The sequence below is a fragment of the Pteropus alecto genome, unplaced genomic scaffold (assembly GCF_000325575.1).
Source record: "Pteropus alecto unplaced genomic scaffold, ASM32557v1 scaffold79, whole genome shotgun sequence".
NCBI classification, from domain to species: Eukaryota; Metazoa; Chordata; class Mammalia; order Chiroptera; family Pteropodidae; genus Pteropus; species Pteropus alecto.
Genome location: NW_006494612.1, coordinates 3,200,492 through 3,221,635, shown reverse-complemented (window position 1 = coordinate 3,221,635; position 21,144 = coordinate 3,200,492). Strand labels below are relative to the sequence as shown.

The 21,144-nt window shown below is 36.2% G+C and overlaps 1 protein-coding gene across 3 annotated transcripts in view; it reads left to right on the top strand.

Annotated features, from left to right (window-relative positions):
• Positions 1 to 14: 14 nt before the first annotated feature.
• The window catches only part of RTN4IP1 (reticulon 4 interacting protein 1), a 46,197-nt gene continuing 25,067 nt past the window's right edge, over positions 15 to 21,144 (top strand). The window contains exons 1-5 of one of the 3 annotated variants that reach the window (XM_006926045.3): positions 15 to 708; positions 5,936 to 6,087; positions 6,866 to 6,934; positions 7,851 to 7,975; positions 19,070 to 19,118. In XM_006926045.3, coding sequence (XP_006926107.1) covers positions 435 to 708; positions 5,936 to 6,087; positions 6,866 to 6,934; positions 7,851 to 7,975; positions 19,070 to 19,118 — 669 coding nt within the window. In that variant the 5' untranslated portion in view covers positions 15 to 434. Of the gene's footprint in view, positions 709 to 3,569; positions 3,681 to 5,935; positions 6,088 to 6,865; positions 6,935 to 7,850; positions 7,976 to 19,069; positions 19,119 to 21,144 lie in introns of those variants that run through there. The other 2 variants (XM_015600102.2, XM_025042407.1) reach the window with 2 other exon arrangements.

Below are 21,144 nucleotides of genomic sequence, written 5' to 3'. Positions count from 1 at the left end.
AGTTCCCGCGGCGAAGGAGCGCGGATGGCAAAGAGACTCCTGGATAAGGTTGCCGCAGGAATCTGGAATCGTCTGAAGCTCTGTGGCGGCCGGATCGCGAGCGGAATCAGTTGGTCTTGCCGAGTTTCCCAGAGACAGGGCAGAGTTCTAGGGTTTTGTTTTTGTTTTCAGGGGGCGGGGAGGGGGGGGCTGTGTAAGGAGGGGAGGAGAATGGACAGAATACTGACCTGAACATTAATTGGAGCATTTCGATACGAAGTGCCCGATAATTTCCTCTCCTTCTTCCATCATTTGCCCCACTAGGCTAACTTCATTTTTAAATTCTCAATTTTGAAATTGGCCACTGCGTCTGGCAGAATCTGACGGAATTCAGGGGAGAAAATTTAATCCAAGTGCATTTTAATTAGGGCACGCAACTCAATCACACGTTTACGATGGAATTTCTAAAGACCTGTGTACTTAGAAGAAAGGCATGTACTATGGTTTGCTTTAGGAGAAGCCAAGCTGTACCAAAGCCTTCAGTTAGAAAGATTAGTACTACCTCTCCAAGGAACACTGTCATGCCCGCTTGGGTGATAGATAAATATGGGAAGAATGAAGTGCTTCGATTTACCCAGGACATGATGATACCTATCATACACTATCCAAATGAAGTCATTATCAAAGTTCACGCCGCGAGTGTAAATCCTATAGATGTTAATATGAGAAGTAAGTTTTCGAAAGATTCGTTCATTTTTTGCTTTTTTAGTTCCAGAGAATTTCATCAGAGAATCAGTTTTACAAGATCAATTATTATTTGACTACACTTCTTTGGTTAACAAAGGAATTGTTTAGGTTTTTTGACAGTATCTCAGCAGGTATTTCCAAAATTTTTGAAATTGTAATGCCCAGGATACTTTAATCTTTTACGAAATATAAGTTTGAATTGCTTCCATGCTTCCTTAGAGTGCAAATTGGGATTTGAGAGTTGTGCCCACAGCTAACTTTCTGGTACTCTCTTCGGAATTTTGTGATATTCTGAAGTCCATCACGGGTTTTAGAGGTATGGTTATATTTTTACATCAGTTGAGAATTTGCATTTTTATGATTTTTTTACTTTCCACTGTTCGCAGCTTGCTTTATTGGTCCAGAGGACAAAGCATCAGAACAGAATGCCACAGTCCTTTCCTCATTTCTGCTTGTTGCATTCTGCTCTGGGCAGTTAAAATACACCTTTCTGTTTTGTTCCATTTTAAGTGGGAATGATGTTATCATCTTAATTTCTTCTGGGATATATTGACAGAACTTGAAGAGCATTGTATTTCTTATATATAGTATGCAATTATTATAGTGCTGAAAAGATTACTGTTTGTGAATTACTTTAACTTTGGAAAATGACAAAAATATTGCTTATGGGAACTCATCTACCTCTTCTGAAAACATCAGAAAACATCTTGGATGATTGGTTAATCTCAGTGTTCTAAGTAAGCTGCCATATGTGTTTTAATCACGTGTCTGTGTTTTGAAGGCCTTGTGTGTAGACCTACAGTTCTACTTATCAGATTGCAAAAGCAATTGTATGTGAGCTATGTGTGATGAAGTAAATTTCGTTGTTCAGACATATCCAATTACAAAATTAAGTAACGATAGGAATGAATTATGTAGTGGAATATATAAAAAAATAAAGTGTTGATACTTTGACTTCATTTCTTCCTCTTTGTTTCTAGGGGTTGTGTGATAAATTAGAACAGCAATTCTCAAATTTTTTTGTCTTAAGATCTCTTTACGTTGTTAATTATTGGGCTTTTGTTGATGTGAGTTATAGCTATGACTGTCTACCTTATTAGAAGTTAGAACAGATATTTAAAAATACTTATTAATTCATTTCAAAATATAGTAAACTTGTGTTAACATCACGAAATTAAATCAGGATAAAAATATAAAATAACAAAAATAACAGGGACAACTACATATGTGAAGCACTGGAACAGGTAATTGATAGAGCATAGGATCTAAGTGCTTGTAATGAAAAATAACTATTTGCCAAATAAGAAAAAAAATAGTGCTAAGAGTAGTATTGTTTACACTTTTATGTATCTCTTTACTTTCTGGTTTAATAAAATAACTGGATCTTCATGAATATATTTCTGTGTTCAGTCATAATAAGTGATTTGAAGTAAATGAAGAAAAGGTAGCCTAACAGGTAGTTGGGAAAGAAAGGAACTTTTAGACTGCTCAGGAAGATCTTGGGGACATAAAAACTTGGAGAACAGCTGGATTAGGGAAGTAAAGTCCAGTTTTACTGTCTTTAGGTCTTTTGACTCTAATTTTTAATGCTGCTGTTTTTAACTTAGTGAAATCTAGTAGCCACTAGTTGTCTAATATAGTAGCCACTAGCCACATGTGGCTTTTGAGCAACTGAAATGTGGCTGGTCTGAATTGAGATGTGCACTTAATGTAAAATACACACTGGATTTCAAAGACAGTGAGGAAAACAATATAAAATATCTCAATAATTTTTGTTTGCATAGCGATCTGATAATATTTTGGATATAGTAAATAAATGTTAAAATTAATTTCATTGTTTCTTTGCTTTTTTAATGGCTATTAGAAAATTTTAAATTACGTGTGTGGCTTGCATAATATTTTTTTGGACAGTGCTGATAAGACAATGTGAAGAATATCTATTACACATTTCTTTGTGGGAAAGGAGTTTGGGGAAGGACTTGGACTCTTAAATGGTTTGTAGCTAGAAAGCTCTGTTAAGAAGAAATTGAAATGATTTACTATGAATGCCTCATGAAATCAACATTTGTATAGCACGTCCTCAAATACTGTTGTTTCATTCAGCACTGGTCCTTTATAACATTGATAAAATGCACCAAGAACTTAACTCTTGTATATATCAGTCTATGGTAAAATTGTTTTTTTAATACATCATTTCACTTAAAGTTGCAGAATGTATCCATGATGTTAAGTGAGGACTTACTGTATTTTTGTTCGCTTTGAAGTGATGATTGCTACTACTAGTTGGGCATGTTGTTTTATTCCATTTAACTTGAGCATGACGATAATATAGTTTTTACACGATATGTCTTTAAGTAGTTGGTTTCCACCCAATGATTGGTGTGTTTTTTCATCTCTTTTGAGTATAAACTCTTTGAAAGTAGAGCCCATGCTCTGTCAACTACTACCTACCTATTTCACATATGTAGTTGTCATGCAGTCATTATTTGATGTCAGTTTACATTTTCATTCTAACTTGAGATTACAAACTGAAATTAGCAGTATTTTATTCATGAGTAATTTTTACATTTTGTCTCCATTTAGATCTGTTAACTTTTCATTTCTTTGAATGCACATGCATAGAATGTTTTGTGTACATTTTAATTTCAGTAGAATGGCTGGATCTGAACTTTCTTTGCAGCTGTTTAATAATAAAATATTGTAACATTTAACTTTTATATAGAGTATTCTTGAGACATCTTAGTTTTTTTTATGATTTGACTGGGTAATATTATTTGCAAGTTATCCTCTTTATTTCCTGCTTATGGATTCTTTTTTGAAAATGTGTGATTCTTGTTGCAGAAGATATCTGAAATGATAGCTTACGGAAAAAATAATGAGACGATTATAAATCGTAGGATGCAGTTATTTCCCTTGACAAGAAAGCAAGGACATAACTATTTTGAAAGGTGAAGGTAGGCTATTTTTCTGGAGATGGCCACTATTGTTGGACATAAAACCTTAAATTATGTAAATGGATAAAGAAATTAATAATTAAAAATATAGCGAACAGCGTCATACCAATAATTTTGTTTCTTTAGATGGGATCAAAGTCTTTGAAACTGATGACAGATTTATGATTTTCCAAGTCGTTCCAACTCTGAATCAGTCAAACTGGCTAGCTCTAACAATGAGATGAAGCTCCTAAGGGCTCCCATTCCTTTGTATCATCAAGCAGATTCTGTTACTACTAGATGCATTCTGGATTTGGGGCTAGTTTAGCTAGTACAGTGAGCCAGGGCTACTCAGTTGACCCATTAGTGTATCAGGGTAACCAAGAAAACTTTAAACAACCTTGCACTGCAGGCTCTGTACCTAGAGAGGACTGAATTCTTTTTTGCAGCTCTGAAATAGCTGCTAAAATTTGACATGGCTAAATGCCCACTTCTATTGCTTAAAACACATAGGAATTTCAGTGACTAATTGTTTAATTGTGTTTTAGTGATGGAAAAGGAATGTAAGACAGGAAAAGTAAAACATGACTTTTTTATTACATGTGAAATTGTTTTTTTTCCTCCAATAGAGTGCAACCCTAATTAGCCAGATGGCAAATGTGTAATATTGGCATGATGACCATCAGCTTAGATTTTCTGGTACTAGCTCAACTTTCAAAGGCTTTCTCCCATGTGTCTTGATTTTTTATTAGAAAAACAACTTCTGCAAGCTACTCACCTGTCAGCATCTCTTCCTATATCCTCTACCTTCCCTCCTGCCTTGTAGATGGTCCTTGTTCCCATCTAAGGCCACTCTTCCACTTGGATTCTAGGTTCCATCCCCCTTCACCTGGGAGCAATATTTCAGCAATTCTCTCCTGCATCTTCAGTGTTTTCCTTTCTACTAGATCATGTCCATTAGCTTTACTGAGATTTCTCTCTTTTTGGAGAAGAAAAAAATAACACTCAAAAATTCTCTCTCCATCTCAGTTGTTCCCCTCCAGCCACTCTCCATTTCTCTGCTCCCCTTTATAACAGAACTGTTTGAAAGAGTTGAATGTTGGTAAGTTTCCCAGTTTCTCACTTCCCATTCTTTGTTACTCCTTGACACAGCAACTGTACCTATCAAGGTCACCAAAGACCTCTGTGTTGTTGGATCTTTTTTGTTCTGTTTTGTTTTTGTTTCTCTGTTTTGTTTTTTAAAAGCCTGTTGACAGCTTTTGACTTTATTCGAAAAGCTGTCTTCCCTGTCAGCAGCATTTGATGTCTTTAAATGAACCTCTTTACTGGTCTAGACTTCTCATGCTCCTTTTCTGGTTTCTCCTCATCCGTAAGGTCTAATGTTGTACAGCCCCTGAGAGTGGGTGGTGAGGAAAGGGGAGACTTACAGAGTGGTATAGTGATTCTGGAGCATAAATTGTGGTACATAATGAAAAGGAGGTAAGCAAGGTACCTATCTTGGTGAACCTCACATAGAAATGTTCTCAGAAAGACGTCAAGCAGAGGAGATAATTACGTATACTTTTGTGTCTTAGAAAAGCCATTTTATATGTTGAAGCTGTGTAGTATAAACTACTTGGAATGATTGTAGATAGAGTAGCCAATTTATTTGAACCAAAAAATTATGATCAGAAGAATAGTTCAGCTCCCTTTAGCTAATATTTATGTAAATAGTCTTAAAAATAAATGGATTTGTATAATAAAGCAATTAACCTGATTTAACATATCAGAACAGATGCAGCCAAGTGGTCCTTTTCTACTGGGGAATCTATGCACTTAATCCAAAGATGTTATAGAAACATTTTTTGGTAGGTGGGGACCACTACTTAAAGACTAGTGTTAGTATCAAATTCTACCCCCACACCTTATTTGTTTATTAACTTCTTCACCAAACGACTTTGTTATTTAAAAAGTTTATGAATGAATAAATTAACAAACTATCTTTAAAAAACAAAGTAAAATTGTACAAAAGAAAACACTGAAAGTTCTGAAGACAGTTTCAGAATTGGAATTAAACAATATTTTGAGCAATGGTAGCTTTAGTTTAACAAGTGATTATAATTTTCCAAATTTTTTGAAAGGAACAACGCTCATTTTCATGCTTTCCTGTGTGATTTATAGTTGATTACTTTATATCTACATTTTGAGGACCTAGAATTGTACCTGGCCTATAACCCTGTAGTAGTTTTTAAATCATTCCATTCCTTTGGAAGAAACAGATAAATTGTATTTTATAGGTGGTTATGGAGCTGCAGCTCTAAATATGAAACGTGATCCTTTACATATAAAAGCCAAAGGAGAAGAATTTCCTCTGACTCTGGGTCGGGATGTTTCTGGTGTAGTGATGGAATGTGGACTTGATGTGAAGTACTTCAAGCCCGGAGATGAGGTGGGTTGTGAAATGCTGCTATTCCATTTCTAAATATGCAAATTTCATTCTGCTTCTTTTGAAAGTGTAGTCTGTACCATTGACCTTTTTTCTTCTTTTCATTGAATATACCGAGCTTTGGCTAGAATCTGTTCTTGGTTCTGTCAATTAGCTTGACTGTACTCAAGCTTCCTAAATCTAGTACTTAAGAATTGCAAGACTTTGGAATATGTATAATTGGGACTATTTTTTTTTTCTTGAAAGAGTCTTTAAATGACAATTTCTACCTTATGGGCTAGATGGTTTTAAAATAGCTTAAGTTTGATATAATCACCTGTCCCTTCGAATTTTTATACCAAGAAATTAAAGTGAGCTCATAATAATAACTAACACTGTTCTGGTTGCTTTTCAAAAAATAACTCATTTAATCCATATGAGATAAGTTCAGTTAGGACCAGTTTACAGATGAGGAAGCTATAAAGAGGTCCCATAGCTAATTAGTGGTAGAACCAGGATTCAAGCCTCAGAGACTGTATTTTTACTGGTACTCTAAGTATGTAGTGTAAGTATAGCAGGATTTAGTGGCATCTGCTTCCAATATGGCTTGACTTGATATATTCAGAATCATGCTAAGTAATACATTTATATCATGTGAAAATCGCTCTTTTGCTTGGTGTATTGCTGACTTGTGCTTTTTTTCACAGGATGGGTTACGTATTAGGGAATACCCTCATACTTACCTTGGTTAAAAAAGATCTATTTCTAATGAAGTTTGTGTGTATGTGTGTGCTTGTTTCAGGTCTGGGCTGCAGTTCCTCCCTGGAAACAAGGCACTCTCTCAGAGTTTGTTGTAGTCAGTGGGAATGAGGTAACTCACCAATTCTGTGATATAGTACCATCAGAAAATATGATAAACAAAGACTGACAGATATCTCTGAAATAATTGGTTGTTTTTCAGATTCATGGTTCATGTTTTTCAGGTTCATGTTTAACGGGTAGTTTTGAAAGAGCTAAGCTAGAGAATAGGAATTTTTAAAAGATTAGAAAAGCATTTGATGTCATTTAATAACACTGCCTGCCAAAGCGGTGTCTTTGTCTTGTGAAGCAGGGATTTGGAGTAAGATCTAGAAACCCTGCTGTGTTTCTTGGTTTTACTCAGTGTAAATAGTGGAAACCAAATATACCAAATGGACCGTACCGATTAATTATAAACAGAAGCACGGAAGTATCAAGCTGTTTCAAATAACTTTAAAAACAGGAGTCTAATCAAATATAGTCAGGAGGCCTGACAATTTGAATAGAGAGAAAGGGTTAACATTGAGGAAATGGCTATAGCAGGGAGGGCAGGAAGGGAAGGGGTATTACTGAGATTAGAGAAAGTCTGGAAAGATTACAGTAAATGGGGGTAAAGGAAACAGCTGATCTCAAAAACAAATTAAAATGTGTTTGTGAGGTCTCAAGGTTTATTTGGATTTATTTCTGAATGTAGTCAGGACTAATGGGATTATTGAATGTGATCTTTTTATAAAGAATTAAGCAGCTATGTCTGATAATGTTGCCTATAAAACATCATTGAACCTTTGACCCTAGGAGTAGCTTGAGTCATTTGGAGAATACTCTCTATGGATAATCTTAAAGAAGGATATATAATAAATACTGAGCGTGGCATAATGTTATAGACTTATCTATGAAAATAGTTGGATTCCTGTAAAGGTAAATGTACTTAATCGTGTTCATAGATTTACAAATAATTGCTTACTTTTGACTGTTGTCTTCAAATCTAGGTTTCTCACAAGCCCAAATCCCTCACTCATACTCAAGCTGCCTCTCTGCCGTATGTGGCTCTCACAGCCTGGTCTGCCATAAACAAGGTTGGCGGCCTGAATGACAATAATTGTACAGGAAAACGGTAAGTATTAATGGTGGCATTTAAACCTGCTTTCTTTCCTTCTCTAAGATCCTTGCCATAGATTTATCAGAAGTACTGAAACTAGGATCGTATACATGAGCAGAGTTGTGGTAACATTTAAAACAATTTCCAAAGAACTCTATTTGTGTCAGTTTGCACTTTCTTAAGCTCATTCTATTGATTCTTAGTCCAATCAAATAGGAATTTTAAAATTGAAACGTGTAGATGGATTTCAGGAGTCTGAACCTTCTAAAATAATGCAGAATTTTATATGTAACTCTCTGGCAAGAAGATCCATAGCTTTTATCAGATTCCTAAAAAAGATTTAGAATCACCCCATACAGTTTCTAAAGAATGATGTCAAGGTGCATGTTTTTTTTTCCTACCTCTACTAGGAGTTGCTCTCATAATTGCAGATTTCTATGAAAACCAGATATAAAAGAGACTGCAGAACACTGCTGAATATTCTTGAGTTCTCTTAGGTTCAATGCTTGGTACCCTTTAGGTCAATTCTGGTGCTTCAAGGATTTGAATGTATGCTCGTTTGAGTTAGCAACACATTGTGTAGAAATATCTTAGACGTACTTGAGAGTTCATATCCAGACTCTGCTGCTTTCTAGCTGGGTGGCCCACTTGGTCACTTCTGTGAGTTTTGTTTAAAGGTTAAAGGAGATAACAAGGAAAACTAGTGGCACAGGTTGTGGCACATGGGAGGCACTCAATAAATGGTGGCTGCTGTTATTAGCAATGAGATTATATTCTTCGTATTTTAGAAAGTCGGCATTATAGGGAAACTTGATGGTTTTATTTTTTGGTGAGAAAACTGGATACTAAGAACCATTAAACGATCGTGATAAGGAGAGAGCTATAGGTCAAATTTTAATAAATTAAAATAACTTAATTTTTTGATTGCTAAGGATTGTGTAGGTAAGATAACTAATGTCTGTGTCATTCCATATTCCTGTTGTTGTGAAACATTGCACTCTACATTTAATGTGTTGAGTTATAGAGCATTCGATTTCATGAAAGCTTAATAGCTGTATTTTTGAAAGCAGTGTGAAGACTATTCATCTAATGAGGTGCTACCCTTTATTGTAGAATTCAAGGCAATGTTTATTCTAAAGGTCAGTCCTGTTTATTTTTTAAGCTTTGGGGCTTGTCTTTCTTGAAGTTGCCATTTTGGTCAAAGACTTTCTTTAAATTAAATTAATTTGACCACATAGATTTTTCTAATGGTTTGTCTTAGTTAATAACCTTGCAAAAATCTTATTCAGGATTTTTAGACCTTTGTTATTATTGTAGGCTCTGTATTAACATTGATGCTTTATTGCTTTGTTTTTCCTCAAAATTGTTAGACTTTCTATGCCTGCATGACTGTACGTGCACTATGGTTAGAGAGCTGCCATTCCTTTTGCTGGTTCAGGGCTCTCCAGGCATACTTTTTTTAGTACCTTGAAGAATACAATTTAGAAACAGATCTTGCTTTCTGTCCTCAGATACATAGATGTGTGCCCCCATTGTATTTTTGGCTTTTTGGATAGTTCTTTGTTACTCTGCTATCTTCTGTTTGAGTAATAATGGCTCGGAACTGGGGAAGTCAAGCACTGAGTTCTATTCTCTGCTCTGCTACTAACTAATCAAGTGACCACATGCACGCCATTTATGGTCTCTGAAGTTTCCTCCTATGTACTGAGTGTAGGACAGTGTAGGTTGTTAGGAGAGCTTTTAGATGTGGGAATTTTTATACCTTATAAGGCAATTATATATTATACTCAATTGGGTCTGTTTATTAATTTAGCCATATGTTACCAGCCTGGAGTGAAATCCATTGTGAAGAACTTCTCTCGCTCATGTCCTAGACTTCTGCCATGTTCTCACGTGTGTGGTTACCATAGGATGCTTTTGTTCCAAGAGGCAGTGAGAACTTGGCCCTTGGTGCTCTAGGAAGTTTCAGTTTACTGAAATTCCTACACGTGAGAGGTAATAATGGCCTGCCTTTCCAACTACTTATTTGCAAGAATCACATGAAAGATGTACCTTAAAATACTGTAAAAATTCTTTTACATGAAGAAATTACTACTATAGTGGGATTTTATTATACATAAACTCAGAGTTCAGTGTCCAAAGTGGCTTTTTTTTTCAATTTCACTGTTTAGTGTGATTGATAGAGCATGGTTTAGCTTCTCTAAGCAATAATTATTCTTCTCCTGTTAGCTCTTGGAATTAAAGCACTTTTTAGTCTGCACAAAGCAGGGTCAGTGTTTGTTATCAAGGACTAACGGTCTAGTTTTCTAACCAGTTATTTAAGAAATAAAAAAGGATGACAAAAACACTTACTGGCACCTTGGAGGATTTTATACGATTTTCTTAATAACAAACAGCTTTTTGAAATTAAGACGAAGCTTTCTAAGGGTTCGATAGTGTTTACCTTTTCCTTTTTTGTAATGTAATTATATTTCTGTACAACTGAGCATCAGCAGACCAAGGGGATGATTTAATATTGATGTCATATGTCATTATTGCCCGCACTTTGGTATCACTAGAAAATGTCAGGTAAAATGATTTTATTCTTACCTCTCTATCCATAGTTTCTTCATGATTTATTCAGTAGGAACATATAGATAACTTAGGGCTCTAAAGATGAATAGAAGTTTTTTAAAAAGTGGTTACACCAGATATTTTCTTAAAGCAGTTGGACCTGATAGTTCTATTTATTAGTAGTGTCATTGTCCACCTTGAATATTTCATGTTCTGCCTGAAATTCATCTCTTGCTGGGAAAGGTGTACTTTATTCTGTTATACATAAGTATTAGAAAATGTTAGAAGTTGAACCATTCCTTCTCCACAAAATAAATTTCACTTCTAAATTGTGTATACTTGAAACTCAATGCAGTGAATTTAGGAGTGCTTTTAATTGTTTTTTTTCTGAGAGTAGGCTTTATGACAGTAAAATTTTGTCACGTAAGGGTAAATTAGGTGTCTGGTTAATTTTGTTTATAGAATTGGGCTCAAATTTAAAAACCCTGGATTTACTCTCCCCGCCAGTATGCTTATATTGGTAATTGCAACACCTTCCTTCTTTCAGATGCCTTCACCTGCCTGTTCTTCACCCAGACACCCTCTTGTTTCTCCCTTCTCCATTTGGGTTTTCATTTGCATTTGACTAGGTTGTATGATTAGAGGCGTAAGGGGAGTAGAAAGAAACCGCTGCAGTTTACTTGCTTAAAGAAACCATGGGGTTGGAAAGAAGAGGAGAGGGTGGGTGGAGCCTCTGACCTGGCCAGTGAGATGCAAAGCGGTCTGGCCTCCTCTCCTGGACTGATTTTCCTGGACGCTCCAGGAGAACTCAGTTAAAGGAAGTAGTAGAAAACTCTTTCCTGGCAATTTGTGTTTTACAGATTAGTTTTCTAGGTGACTAGGGTAGGTATTTTGTGAAGTTTATAAGTTATTTACTCCTCAGTGCACTGTTAGCTTCCAGTCTTGCCATTCAACTGCAGCTGTTATCACCAGGGTCATAGCTGACTAAGTTGCCAACCCAGTGATTACTTTTCAGTTCTTATAATTTGGCCTGCCTGAAGTCTCTTGCACTGTTGACTACTACCTTAATACTCACTTTTTCCATGGTTTCAGGGACACCAGACTCTTTTAGTTTTCTTCTGGCCTTTTTGACCAGTTCTTGTCATTTTTAAAGGCTCTTCTTCCTCCAGCTGTATAACTGTTACTCTTTCCGCAGTGTCATACTCCATCATTCCTCTCTGTCTTCCAGGGTTATCTCATCTATTCTCAGCTTCTATTTATATTTTGGTAATTTCCAGATCTATGTTTCTAACCCTAAATCTCTCTACTGAGTCGTAGTTAGATGCATCCTTTGTATCTGAAACTCAAGTCGTACAAATCAAGACTTATTACCACCCTGACTCTTCCTCTAGATTCCTAATGTCAGTTAACGATGATTTACCTTGAGCCAAAACCTGATAATCTTTCCCAAATCCTGCTTCTTCCTATTTCACCGTACAACATTATTGTTCGTGTCATGTAAAATTTAGGTTTGTTGTTACATTTGAAAAAATGTCTTCCAAGTTTCTTTAATATATAAACTAAGATTGCAAGGCACTTGAAGTTTTTCTTGTTCGACGAGTAAACCTAAAATACTTTCGAATTTTAATTGACAATCCTCATTAAGTAGTTGTTTGTTGATGTCTTCCCTATAGAGATATGAAGTGACAAAAATTACACAATTTAGTTTGATGTCCTTTATTTAAGGGAAAACGATCTGTGGTTTGGGGAAGTACAGTGCCTCACAAGCAGTAGGGCATGCTTCCTGAGGGGTTTTGGACAAGAACAGGTTTTATAGAATATTGGAAGAGGCAGCATGGAAACAGGGCATGATTGGTGACGAGGTCAGTGATTTCCTTATAAAGCTAGTGGGTTCTATTTTCTAGGGTAATGTAAGCTAGCGAAAGCTGAGTTGGAAGATTTGGATTTGTGTTAGATTTCCTTTACAGTGCGGCATTTCCTTTAAGTGCAGGCTGACTTAGTTTTAGATTTGTGATGTGGCAGCATCCATTTTGTGGGTCCTGATATATGAATTAACTTTATAAGTGGTGTATTTTAAGTTTTTACATGTCTTTTAATTGGAAAAATTTTCTACAGACTCATTTCTGGTTCTGTACATCTCAAACCTTGTTTAACCATGTTTCTTCTTTATTACTCTCAATCCAGTGCCAGGTACTATGATACTCAATCTTATAATAAAATTTCACGATGCCTTATAGTGTTGTCATTTGTTACAGGGCCACAGCCAAGAGCTTCAAAGGGTAGAGAAAAAAGATATTTCCCCTCCCCTGCGGAGCCAATGAAGCTTACCTTGAGGCCCTTCACTTATACAAGGCCCTGATAGGAGCCCTGGCGATGTATTTGCAAGGACATGTTAGTGGGAAGTAGAAATATTCCTGGAAGGCATTGTAGGAGAGAAGAAACTTCTGACTGATCTAATTATCAAATTGATATGAGACATTAATAAGAGAAAATAAGCAAATTTAATTATGCTTATATATGGGAACCACACGTACATGATAGAGTCAGAGACAGAAAGGGGAAATATGGCATCTTGAGCTAAGGGATGAGGTCAGGCACCTGGAGCTTCAGAAGGAAGCAAGGTCATTTACAGGATGATAAAAAGAGCAGATGTTCAGTAATTAGAAATTTGCCCGCCCTATAGATAGGTCATAAAAAGTTATTTCTGGTAATAATTCATTATGGGCAAGTCCCCTAATTTAAATTCTTTAAGGGAGAGGTAAAATTTTCTTGTGACCTGCAGGATCTCGATTGCCTTCAGCTCAAAATAATCCATGTGCCAAAGCTTGGGGAGGCCTGTTCTGAACTCCTTCAGCATTCTTAAACCAGGACAGCCTGTGATAACTACTCAGAAATTACATGAACCACATCAGTATATCCCACTAAACCAAAACAAATGTATTTTTAAATCAACTTTCCTTCAGCCAAATCTAGTGTCACCTGACAAGAGGGAAAGTATAATGGAGTGCAGGAGTGGAAAGGGCAATTTTAACTGATTGTGGTTACTAGGAGAGGAAAAAGAATTTTTCCTTTACCCTTCTGAGTTCTCTGCTGAGACCCCTGTAATAAAAAAAAAAAAAAAAAAAGATTAAGAAGAGAAAAAACAAAAGTAAGTTTATTAACATGTATACCTCACATATACATGGGAGATACCCCAGGGAAAAGTGAGTAACTCAAAAAAGGTAGTTTAGAATCCAGACTAAAATACCACCTTCAGCTAAAGACAAAAGAGGCAGACACTTAGGGAAGGCCAGTTGTGGAGAGGTTACCAGGAGAAGCAAGAGTAAAATTTGTTATGCAGAATTAAGTCATTGCCTTCCCTGCTGATAAGGGTCTAAAGTTATCTCCAAAGATTAACCTGTGTCCATCCTGGTAGAGCAAAGAAGAGGTAAATTTATGTCTTGCTTTTAGACAAATAGGGGGAGTACAGAGAGCTTTCTTATATCTACTTACTCTCAGTTGCCTTCAGCTCAAAATATCCTTATGCCAAAGTGATATATTTTGAGGTGGTATAGTCTGCTACCCTTCATTTGCATATCTTTTGCAAATTTTATGAAGACATATTTCCATGCAAATATATTGCTGGGGCTCCTTTCAGTAAAAATATAAGTAAAAGGCCAGAGCTTAAACTTTATTGGCTCTATAGGGGAAGGAAAATATCTTTTTCTTCTACTTTATGAAGTTTTTGGCTTGGGATCCTGTAACAAATGACAAATTACCAAAAGAAAAGGACACAAATGTATGTATTATAACTTTTATGTGACATGGGAGCTTTCATAAGGAAATGAAGGCCCGAAGAAGTAGTTAAAGCTGCATGTTTTTATGCTGCATTTGATGAAGAATGGAGAGTTGTGAAAAAATGTGATAGGACAACGGGTATGAGCCAAGTGTTAAGTGAAGTGGGGAAACAAGCGAGGCCTCTTCATTCTTATTCCTCTCTGCACCCTTCCATCTTGGAGATAAGGAAGGATGCTTCCTCCTAGGGAGGACACCTCTCATGAGGATTTTATGACCAGCTTCAGGGAAGAAGGTCCGAGAGTCCTTCCTACACATGCAATTTCTCAGATTTCTTCAATTTAAAATACTTAGTTTGCCAAAGTGCCATCTTTTGAGGTAGCATTTCCTGAACCCTGTCAGCTCCATGGTAAATCTTTCTTTGACCATGCTCTTTCTCTCTCCATCCAGTTGTTGCCATAATAAAGGAGCCTCTCCTCTGTCTTTTTTCCTTCCCTCTGTTCTATATCACATTAAAGGAACCAGTGACTTGGGATGGTTCCCACTTCCTATCCCATTGGGGAGATGTGTTCTCAGTACCCTGGGTTGAAATTCTGAATACATCTCCCACAGAACCATTGTTATACTGTGTATGAGGTTTTTGGTCCATTATGGGTTAACCAAACCTTTTTAAACAGCTACCCTGGGCACCTTGCCAAGATGTATAAATAGCTTTATTTTTATGGGAAAATGTGTTTAAATTTCCAAACAACTAATTCACACATGAACTCTTCTGTAAATTGGGGAATGTCTGCAAGAATTACTGAGGCTTAAAAGAAGGGGACACGCAAATCCAGGCTGTCTTGGTCATATTTGGTTGATTTGTTTCGTAACTAACTGTATTATACTTAGATTGTTTCTCACTTTAGGGAGTAAACTTTGCATATTGTGATATAGTTTGCTCGTTCACCTATTTTTCTCTCAGATTTAAAAGTAATGTGTGAAACTGAAAATTGAGATTATACATTTTCAGCATCATCTTTATTTTTCAAAGACCAGTTGTCGCTAATGATGGAAGATTTAGTCATATTTAAATCATCTTTATTCCTGAACATTAGGTCTTAATAAAGGGCACACTAATGATGCGGCTGTTTTCCTGCCTCCCTTAGCCCCCCCAACAAGTATGTGGTCTGGGGGTTCATAAAGGGCATTTACTTCTATGTTAGAAAGGTGGAGAAACTAAATATAAGCTTAAATTAGATTGAAAATGCCAATTCTTTCTTTTTCATTGACTCCTAGAGTGTACCTCTGTGATTATCATTTCATAGTTGATAAATCTGAGGCCTAGAAATTCAGTTAGTGGGAGCGCTGGGACTAGAACCCAGGTCTAGTTACCCAGCCCGGGCATTCAGAGATTTCTGGGGCTAAGCCAGGGTATAGAAATTTGAAAGGTGATTCTCTACTTTTGGACCTCTTGCTATTTTGCAATATGTTTCATATATATTTTTTTATTTGTAAGGCAATTAGGGTGTCGGTGCCTTGCCTTATAAGATTATAATACTGAAAAATATGATTGTAGAGGACTTAGGGGCCTGAATTCTAAATGAAAAGTGACTCAGTCATAGAAAAAAAAAAGCCAACATTGCTTTAGTACCTTAATGTATTTTAGGGAGAATTCAGAGGTTGGGCAGGAATGACATAAAATTGGAGTTTAGGGTTTAAGAATACATAACCAGCGTAATAGTTTTTCATACTTTCTCCCATACTTTATATATCTGCCACAGTGCAGTTCCCACTAAATTAAAAAAAAAAAAATGCTGTATATGTGGACTTAGGAAGTAAAAGAGGAATGCGATTAAAACTTGGCAATTTTGAATTATAGTGCTTTTTGCAAATAGTGTATTTCTTGGGCACTTGCTCTGTTTTCGTAACTAAACAATACAATAAGCAATACAATAAGCAATACAAATAGTAAAGAAAGGTGTGCTGCTGTACTACTGCTTTACTGTAGTAAATAGGCTGCTACTTCAATGAAGCTTGAATATATATTATGACCATTATAGCAATTGGGTAGAAAGTATTCCCACTGTATAGAACATAAGTGAAGTGCTGCTGGAGGTAGTAAGCACAGCAGTATTCTCCCTTTGTAGTGAAAGTGCTTTGAAGAGTACAAGAGGAATAGTTAGTTCAGCCACAGGATTTCAAACCATAGAGGACCAGCCAACTTAGTGCTACTTGAAAATTTATTTTGCCTGCTGTCCCTTTGTGGAACTTTCTTTGAAGAAAAGTACGGGCCCAGATTGAACCTGCACAAAACATGGAATTTGCAGGATCAGGGAATGAATGATATGACCCCAGGGCTTCTTTATAAGCTGACTAACAGTCTGTAGCACTTTACTGGGCTTGCTTCTTGTCTGTTTTTGCACTTGGTGGCGCCATCAAGTGACAGCATCAGGAACTGAAGCTGCTAAAGCAGAACCACTCCCTCTTCTAACAAAGCACTGCTGAGAAACACATTTTTGCTTTTTTATTTGGAGGAATGAGGCTGCTTTGGGTCAGGAGTTATAGAGAAGTGATGAACTGACAATAATGAGGTCAGAGATGTGTCTGGCAGTTGGATCCTTAAGCAGCTGTTATATTTGGCATCCTCAAATCCAGCATTCTCAGAAAATTAATATTAATTTCAAGCTTATCTTTACTGGAAAAAACTTTAATACAGTATTTCAAATAGCTAGGTGATTTCTTAATTTAGGGTAATAGCAATTGTTGCCTCAGCTGTAGGATATAATGCTGATTTAGATGATTTTTAAAGTCAAGCAACATTGATCAGATATCTGCGCATTCAGGGTAATATGCCCACTGCTGGATATAATATGAGGTCTCTGGGTAACAAGTGTGTGAATGAAAGGTAACAATGTGACAGATGCCAAATGCGCGATGTGGATATCAGGTTTGGGGCTATCTCAAGGGTATTGTGCAGGAAAACTGTGACTTGAGCCTTCCAGAGAAGAGAAACCTTAGCAGGTTGTGAAAGCATTTAAGAGCCTGAGGAATGGGCCACTGTGCGTGGGACTTGGGGCTAAGAGGTGAGGGACCAGAGGGGCTGAGAGTTCTGTTCAGGAAATACTGAGAAGGGTCAAAATTAAGATAAAGTTAGATTGTGAAAAACTTAAATGAGAATTTGACAGTTACCTTTCTATAAGAATTGACCAAAGAAAGAGGGTAAACTACTCCATGGATGAATTGATTTTTGGATGTAACTGTGAGGCAGTTTTAATGCCCTGCCGTCCCCACCATTTAGGAAGTACGAAAGCTCTTAATTGTGTGACTTGAAGGATTTTGGAGGAGTCATTCTTTAAAGTTTCTTCTATTCACAATTTATAATTTCTGTGAAAGTAAGTGTAACTCTTCTAGAAGGAACAAATTTACAGGGAGGCTTATTTTAATTACATTTAATGGTATTAATTTCAAAGTGAACAGCTGGCCCAGAAATTCTACTAGTAATTTTTAAGATCTAAGGGGTGACAACCAGCTTTCTATGATTTGAATAAGAGAGAAAAAAAGTAAAATGATACTAGAGTTAAGATTGTAGACAAAATACATGTTTCAAGATCTGGTAGACTTGCTAGAGATAGGTGGCATAATTCTCTGCACTTTCTAGCAGCCAAGTTAAAGAGGGACCCACAACCCCGCAGTTGCACAATTTGCAGTGACAGATAAATAGAAGCACAGCTACTCCCACCCTTTAATCTTGAGAAAAATGTCTCTCCGTAGGCACTCATAAAGAGAGTTCTCATGAAGAATTCTCTCAACAATACCTCCTTAGCTAATGTACTGTCAGATATCAAACAGTCACTCTAATGTTCCTCAACCTAGATTGGTAGCCTAACACCAAAGTGCAGTTCAGTACAATATCTGGGGATCTGAAATAGTGCAGACCAAGGAAGGCAATTCTAGCTTAAGTCAAGAATAAAATGTTAGAGTGTGTAAAGCAGTGACTGGGGAGTCTCTTTTGGGTCATACATTTCTTTGGGAAGTTGATAATAAGTCTGGATCCCTCTCCTCCCCAACGTGCATATGCATAATCACACCAGATTTTGCGTATTATTTCAATCAGTTCACAATTTCAGAGAGTTCATAACTCTCACCCCACCCCACCCCACTCATTCATAAACTCCTGGCTGCACACCCTTGGTCTAGAGTGGCAAGAGGGCTACAGTAATTAAACATAGTAAAAACCTGGAGTACAAGGATGTTTGTGCTGATATGACAGATTCATCTGCTCTAACAGGAAGCCAACTTGAGTCTAAGATTGATTTCCATTTATAAAAGTCAATGAGCTTGACGGGACATGTCTGAACAAAAGACGTTTATTTCACTTTGACAGGAATGTGGTCAGGAATGTGATTTTTCTTAGATAGCATCTGAATCTACTCTAACATACTAAAAAGGATCCCAAAGCTTTCTCCTATAGAGAAAGCTATGATAATTTCAGTCTAGAAAAATTGTAAGACAGAGGATACCAAGAACCATCTGAGCTTTTTTAAAAAAATACAAGTTATTGGTATTTTGATTTTGGTATTTTTGGTGAAGCATTCATAGAATGTCTGACTTTAAGCATTTATAGCTTCTTGGCAAAAATAAAAATCCTACATAATAGAATCTTGGGAAGCTGAATGACTTTATTTGCTTTGGGGATTGTTTATCTCTGAGCCAGTTGCATGTTGAAAACGTCTTGTTTATTTGTCCAGTTATATTGGCTTAGTATTTTCATTATAATTAGTTCTTTTTTTTGCATTGCAGTGTTTTAATCTTGGGTGCATCAGGTGGAGTTGGTACTTTTGCTATACAGGTAAGACCTTTTTTTTTTCTTTTAATTTTGAAAAGTGATTTATGCATGCTGTTCCAGGGCTTCTTGCAGCAGGAGTATTAGTAATACATAAACAATAGAAATAATAAGACATGATGATGATGATAGCTTAAGACTTATTTTGAGCCACGTATATAATATGCTAGCACATTATAAACATTTGCTTATTTAACCCTGCTGTTTTTTTTTTTTTGAGGTAACATTATAAAAGTATCAGGTATACAACATTATAATTCAATATCTGTATATGCTATAGTATACTCACCACCAAAAGTCCAGTTTCCATCTGTCACCGTATATCTTACCCCGTTTACCCATTTCGCCCTCCCACATCTGTTTCCCCTCTGGTAACTACCATTCTGTTCTCCATATCTATGAGTTTATTTTGTTTTGTTTGTTCATTTGTTCCTTTTTTGTTTTATATTCCACATATGAGTAAAATCATACAGTTTTTGTCCTTTTCTGTCTGACATATTTCACTTACCATAATAACCTCAGGATCTATCCATGTCATCACAAATGGCAATATTTCATTTTTTTGTGGCCAAGTTGTATTCTATTGTGTGTGTGTATATCATGGCTTCTTTATCCATTCTTCTTTTGATGGATACTTAGGTTGCTTCCATATCTTGGCTATTATGCTTCAGTGAACATAGGGGTACATATATCTTTTTGAATTAGTGTTTTCATATTCTTCAGATAAATACCCAGAAGAGGAATTGCTGGATCATAAGGTAGTTCTAGTCTTAATTTTTTGCGGAACCTTCCTACTGTTTGCCATAGTGGCTGCACCAATTTACAATCCCACCAACAGTATACAAGGGTTCCATTTTCTCCACATCTTCTTCAACACCAGCTTTTTCTTGTCTTTTTGATAATAGCCATTCTAACAGATGTGAATTGATATCTCATTGTGGTTTTTTCTTTTTTCAGAACATTGAGTCAATCAAAAAAAAATCTCACAAATCCCATTGTGGTTTTGAGTTGCATTTCCCTGATGATTAGTGATATTGAACATCTTTTCATGTGCCTGTTGACCATCTGTATGTTTTCCTTGGAAAAATGTCTGTTCAGGTCCTATGCCCATTTTTTTAATGGAGTTGTTTGGTTTTTGTTGTTGAGTTGTATGAGTTCTTTGTATACTTCGGATATAACTCCTTCTCTGAAATATCATTAGTAAATATCTTCCCCCATTCAGGTTGTTGCCTTTTTGTTTTGTTGATGATTTCCTTTGCTTTGCAGAAGCTTTTTAGTTTGCTGTAGTCCCATTTGTTTATTTTTGTTTTTTCTTTCTTTTACTGTTTGGAATCCAATTCACAAAAACATCACTAAGACCAATGTCCAGAAGCTTTGTGCCTATGTTTTCTCCTATGTAGTTTATGATGTGAGGTCTTATATTCAAGTCTTTAATCCACTTTGAGTTAAATTTGCATACAATATAAGATAGATTATCTAGTTTTATTTTTTTACATGTGGCTGCCCAGTTTTCCCAACACTGTTTTTTGAAAAGACTGTCCTTTCTTCATTGTATATTCTCGGGTCCTTTGTCATAAATTAGTTGCCCATATACGTGTGGGGTTTTTTTGGTGTGTGTATGTCTGTGGGCTTTCAGTTCTGTTCCATTGGTCCACATGTTCGTTTTTTGGCCAATACTATACTCTTTTGATTACTATAGCTTTGCTGGGGAGTTTGAAATTGGGGAGTGCGATACATCCAACTTTGCTTTTTTTCCTCAGGATTGCTTTGGCTAATCAGGGTTTTTTGTGGTTCTTTACAAATTTTAGGATTTTTATGTTCTATTTCTTTGAAAAATGCCATTGGGATTTTGATAATGATTGCATTGACTATAGATTGCCTTAGGTAATAACAGACATTTTAACAATATTTAATTCCTTTAATCCACGAGCATGGAATATCTCTCCATTTTGTGTCTTCTTTAATTTCTTTTAGCAATATAAGACAATTTTTTAATCTTGTGAATAGGAAGATTATTTTCATGAATTTATAA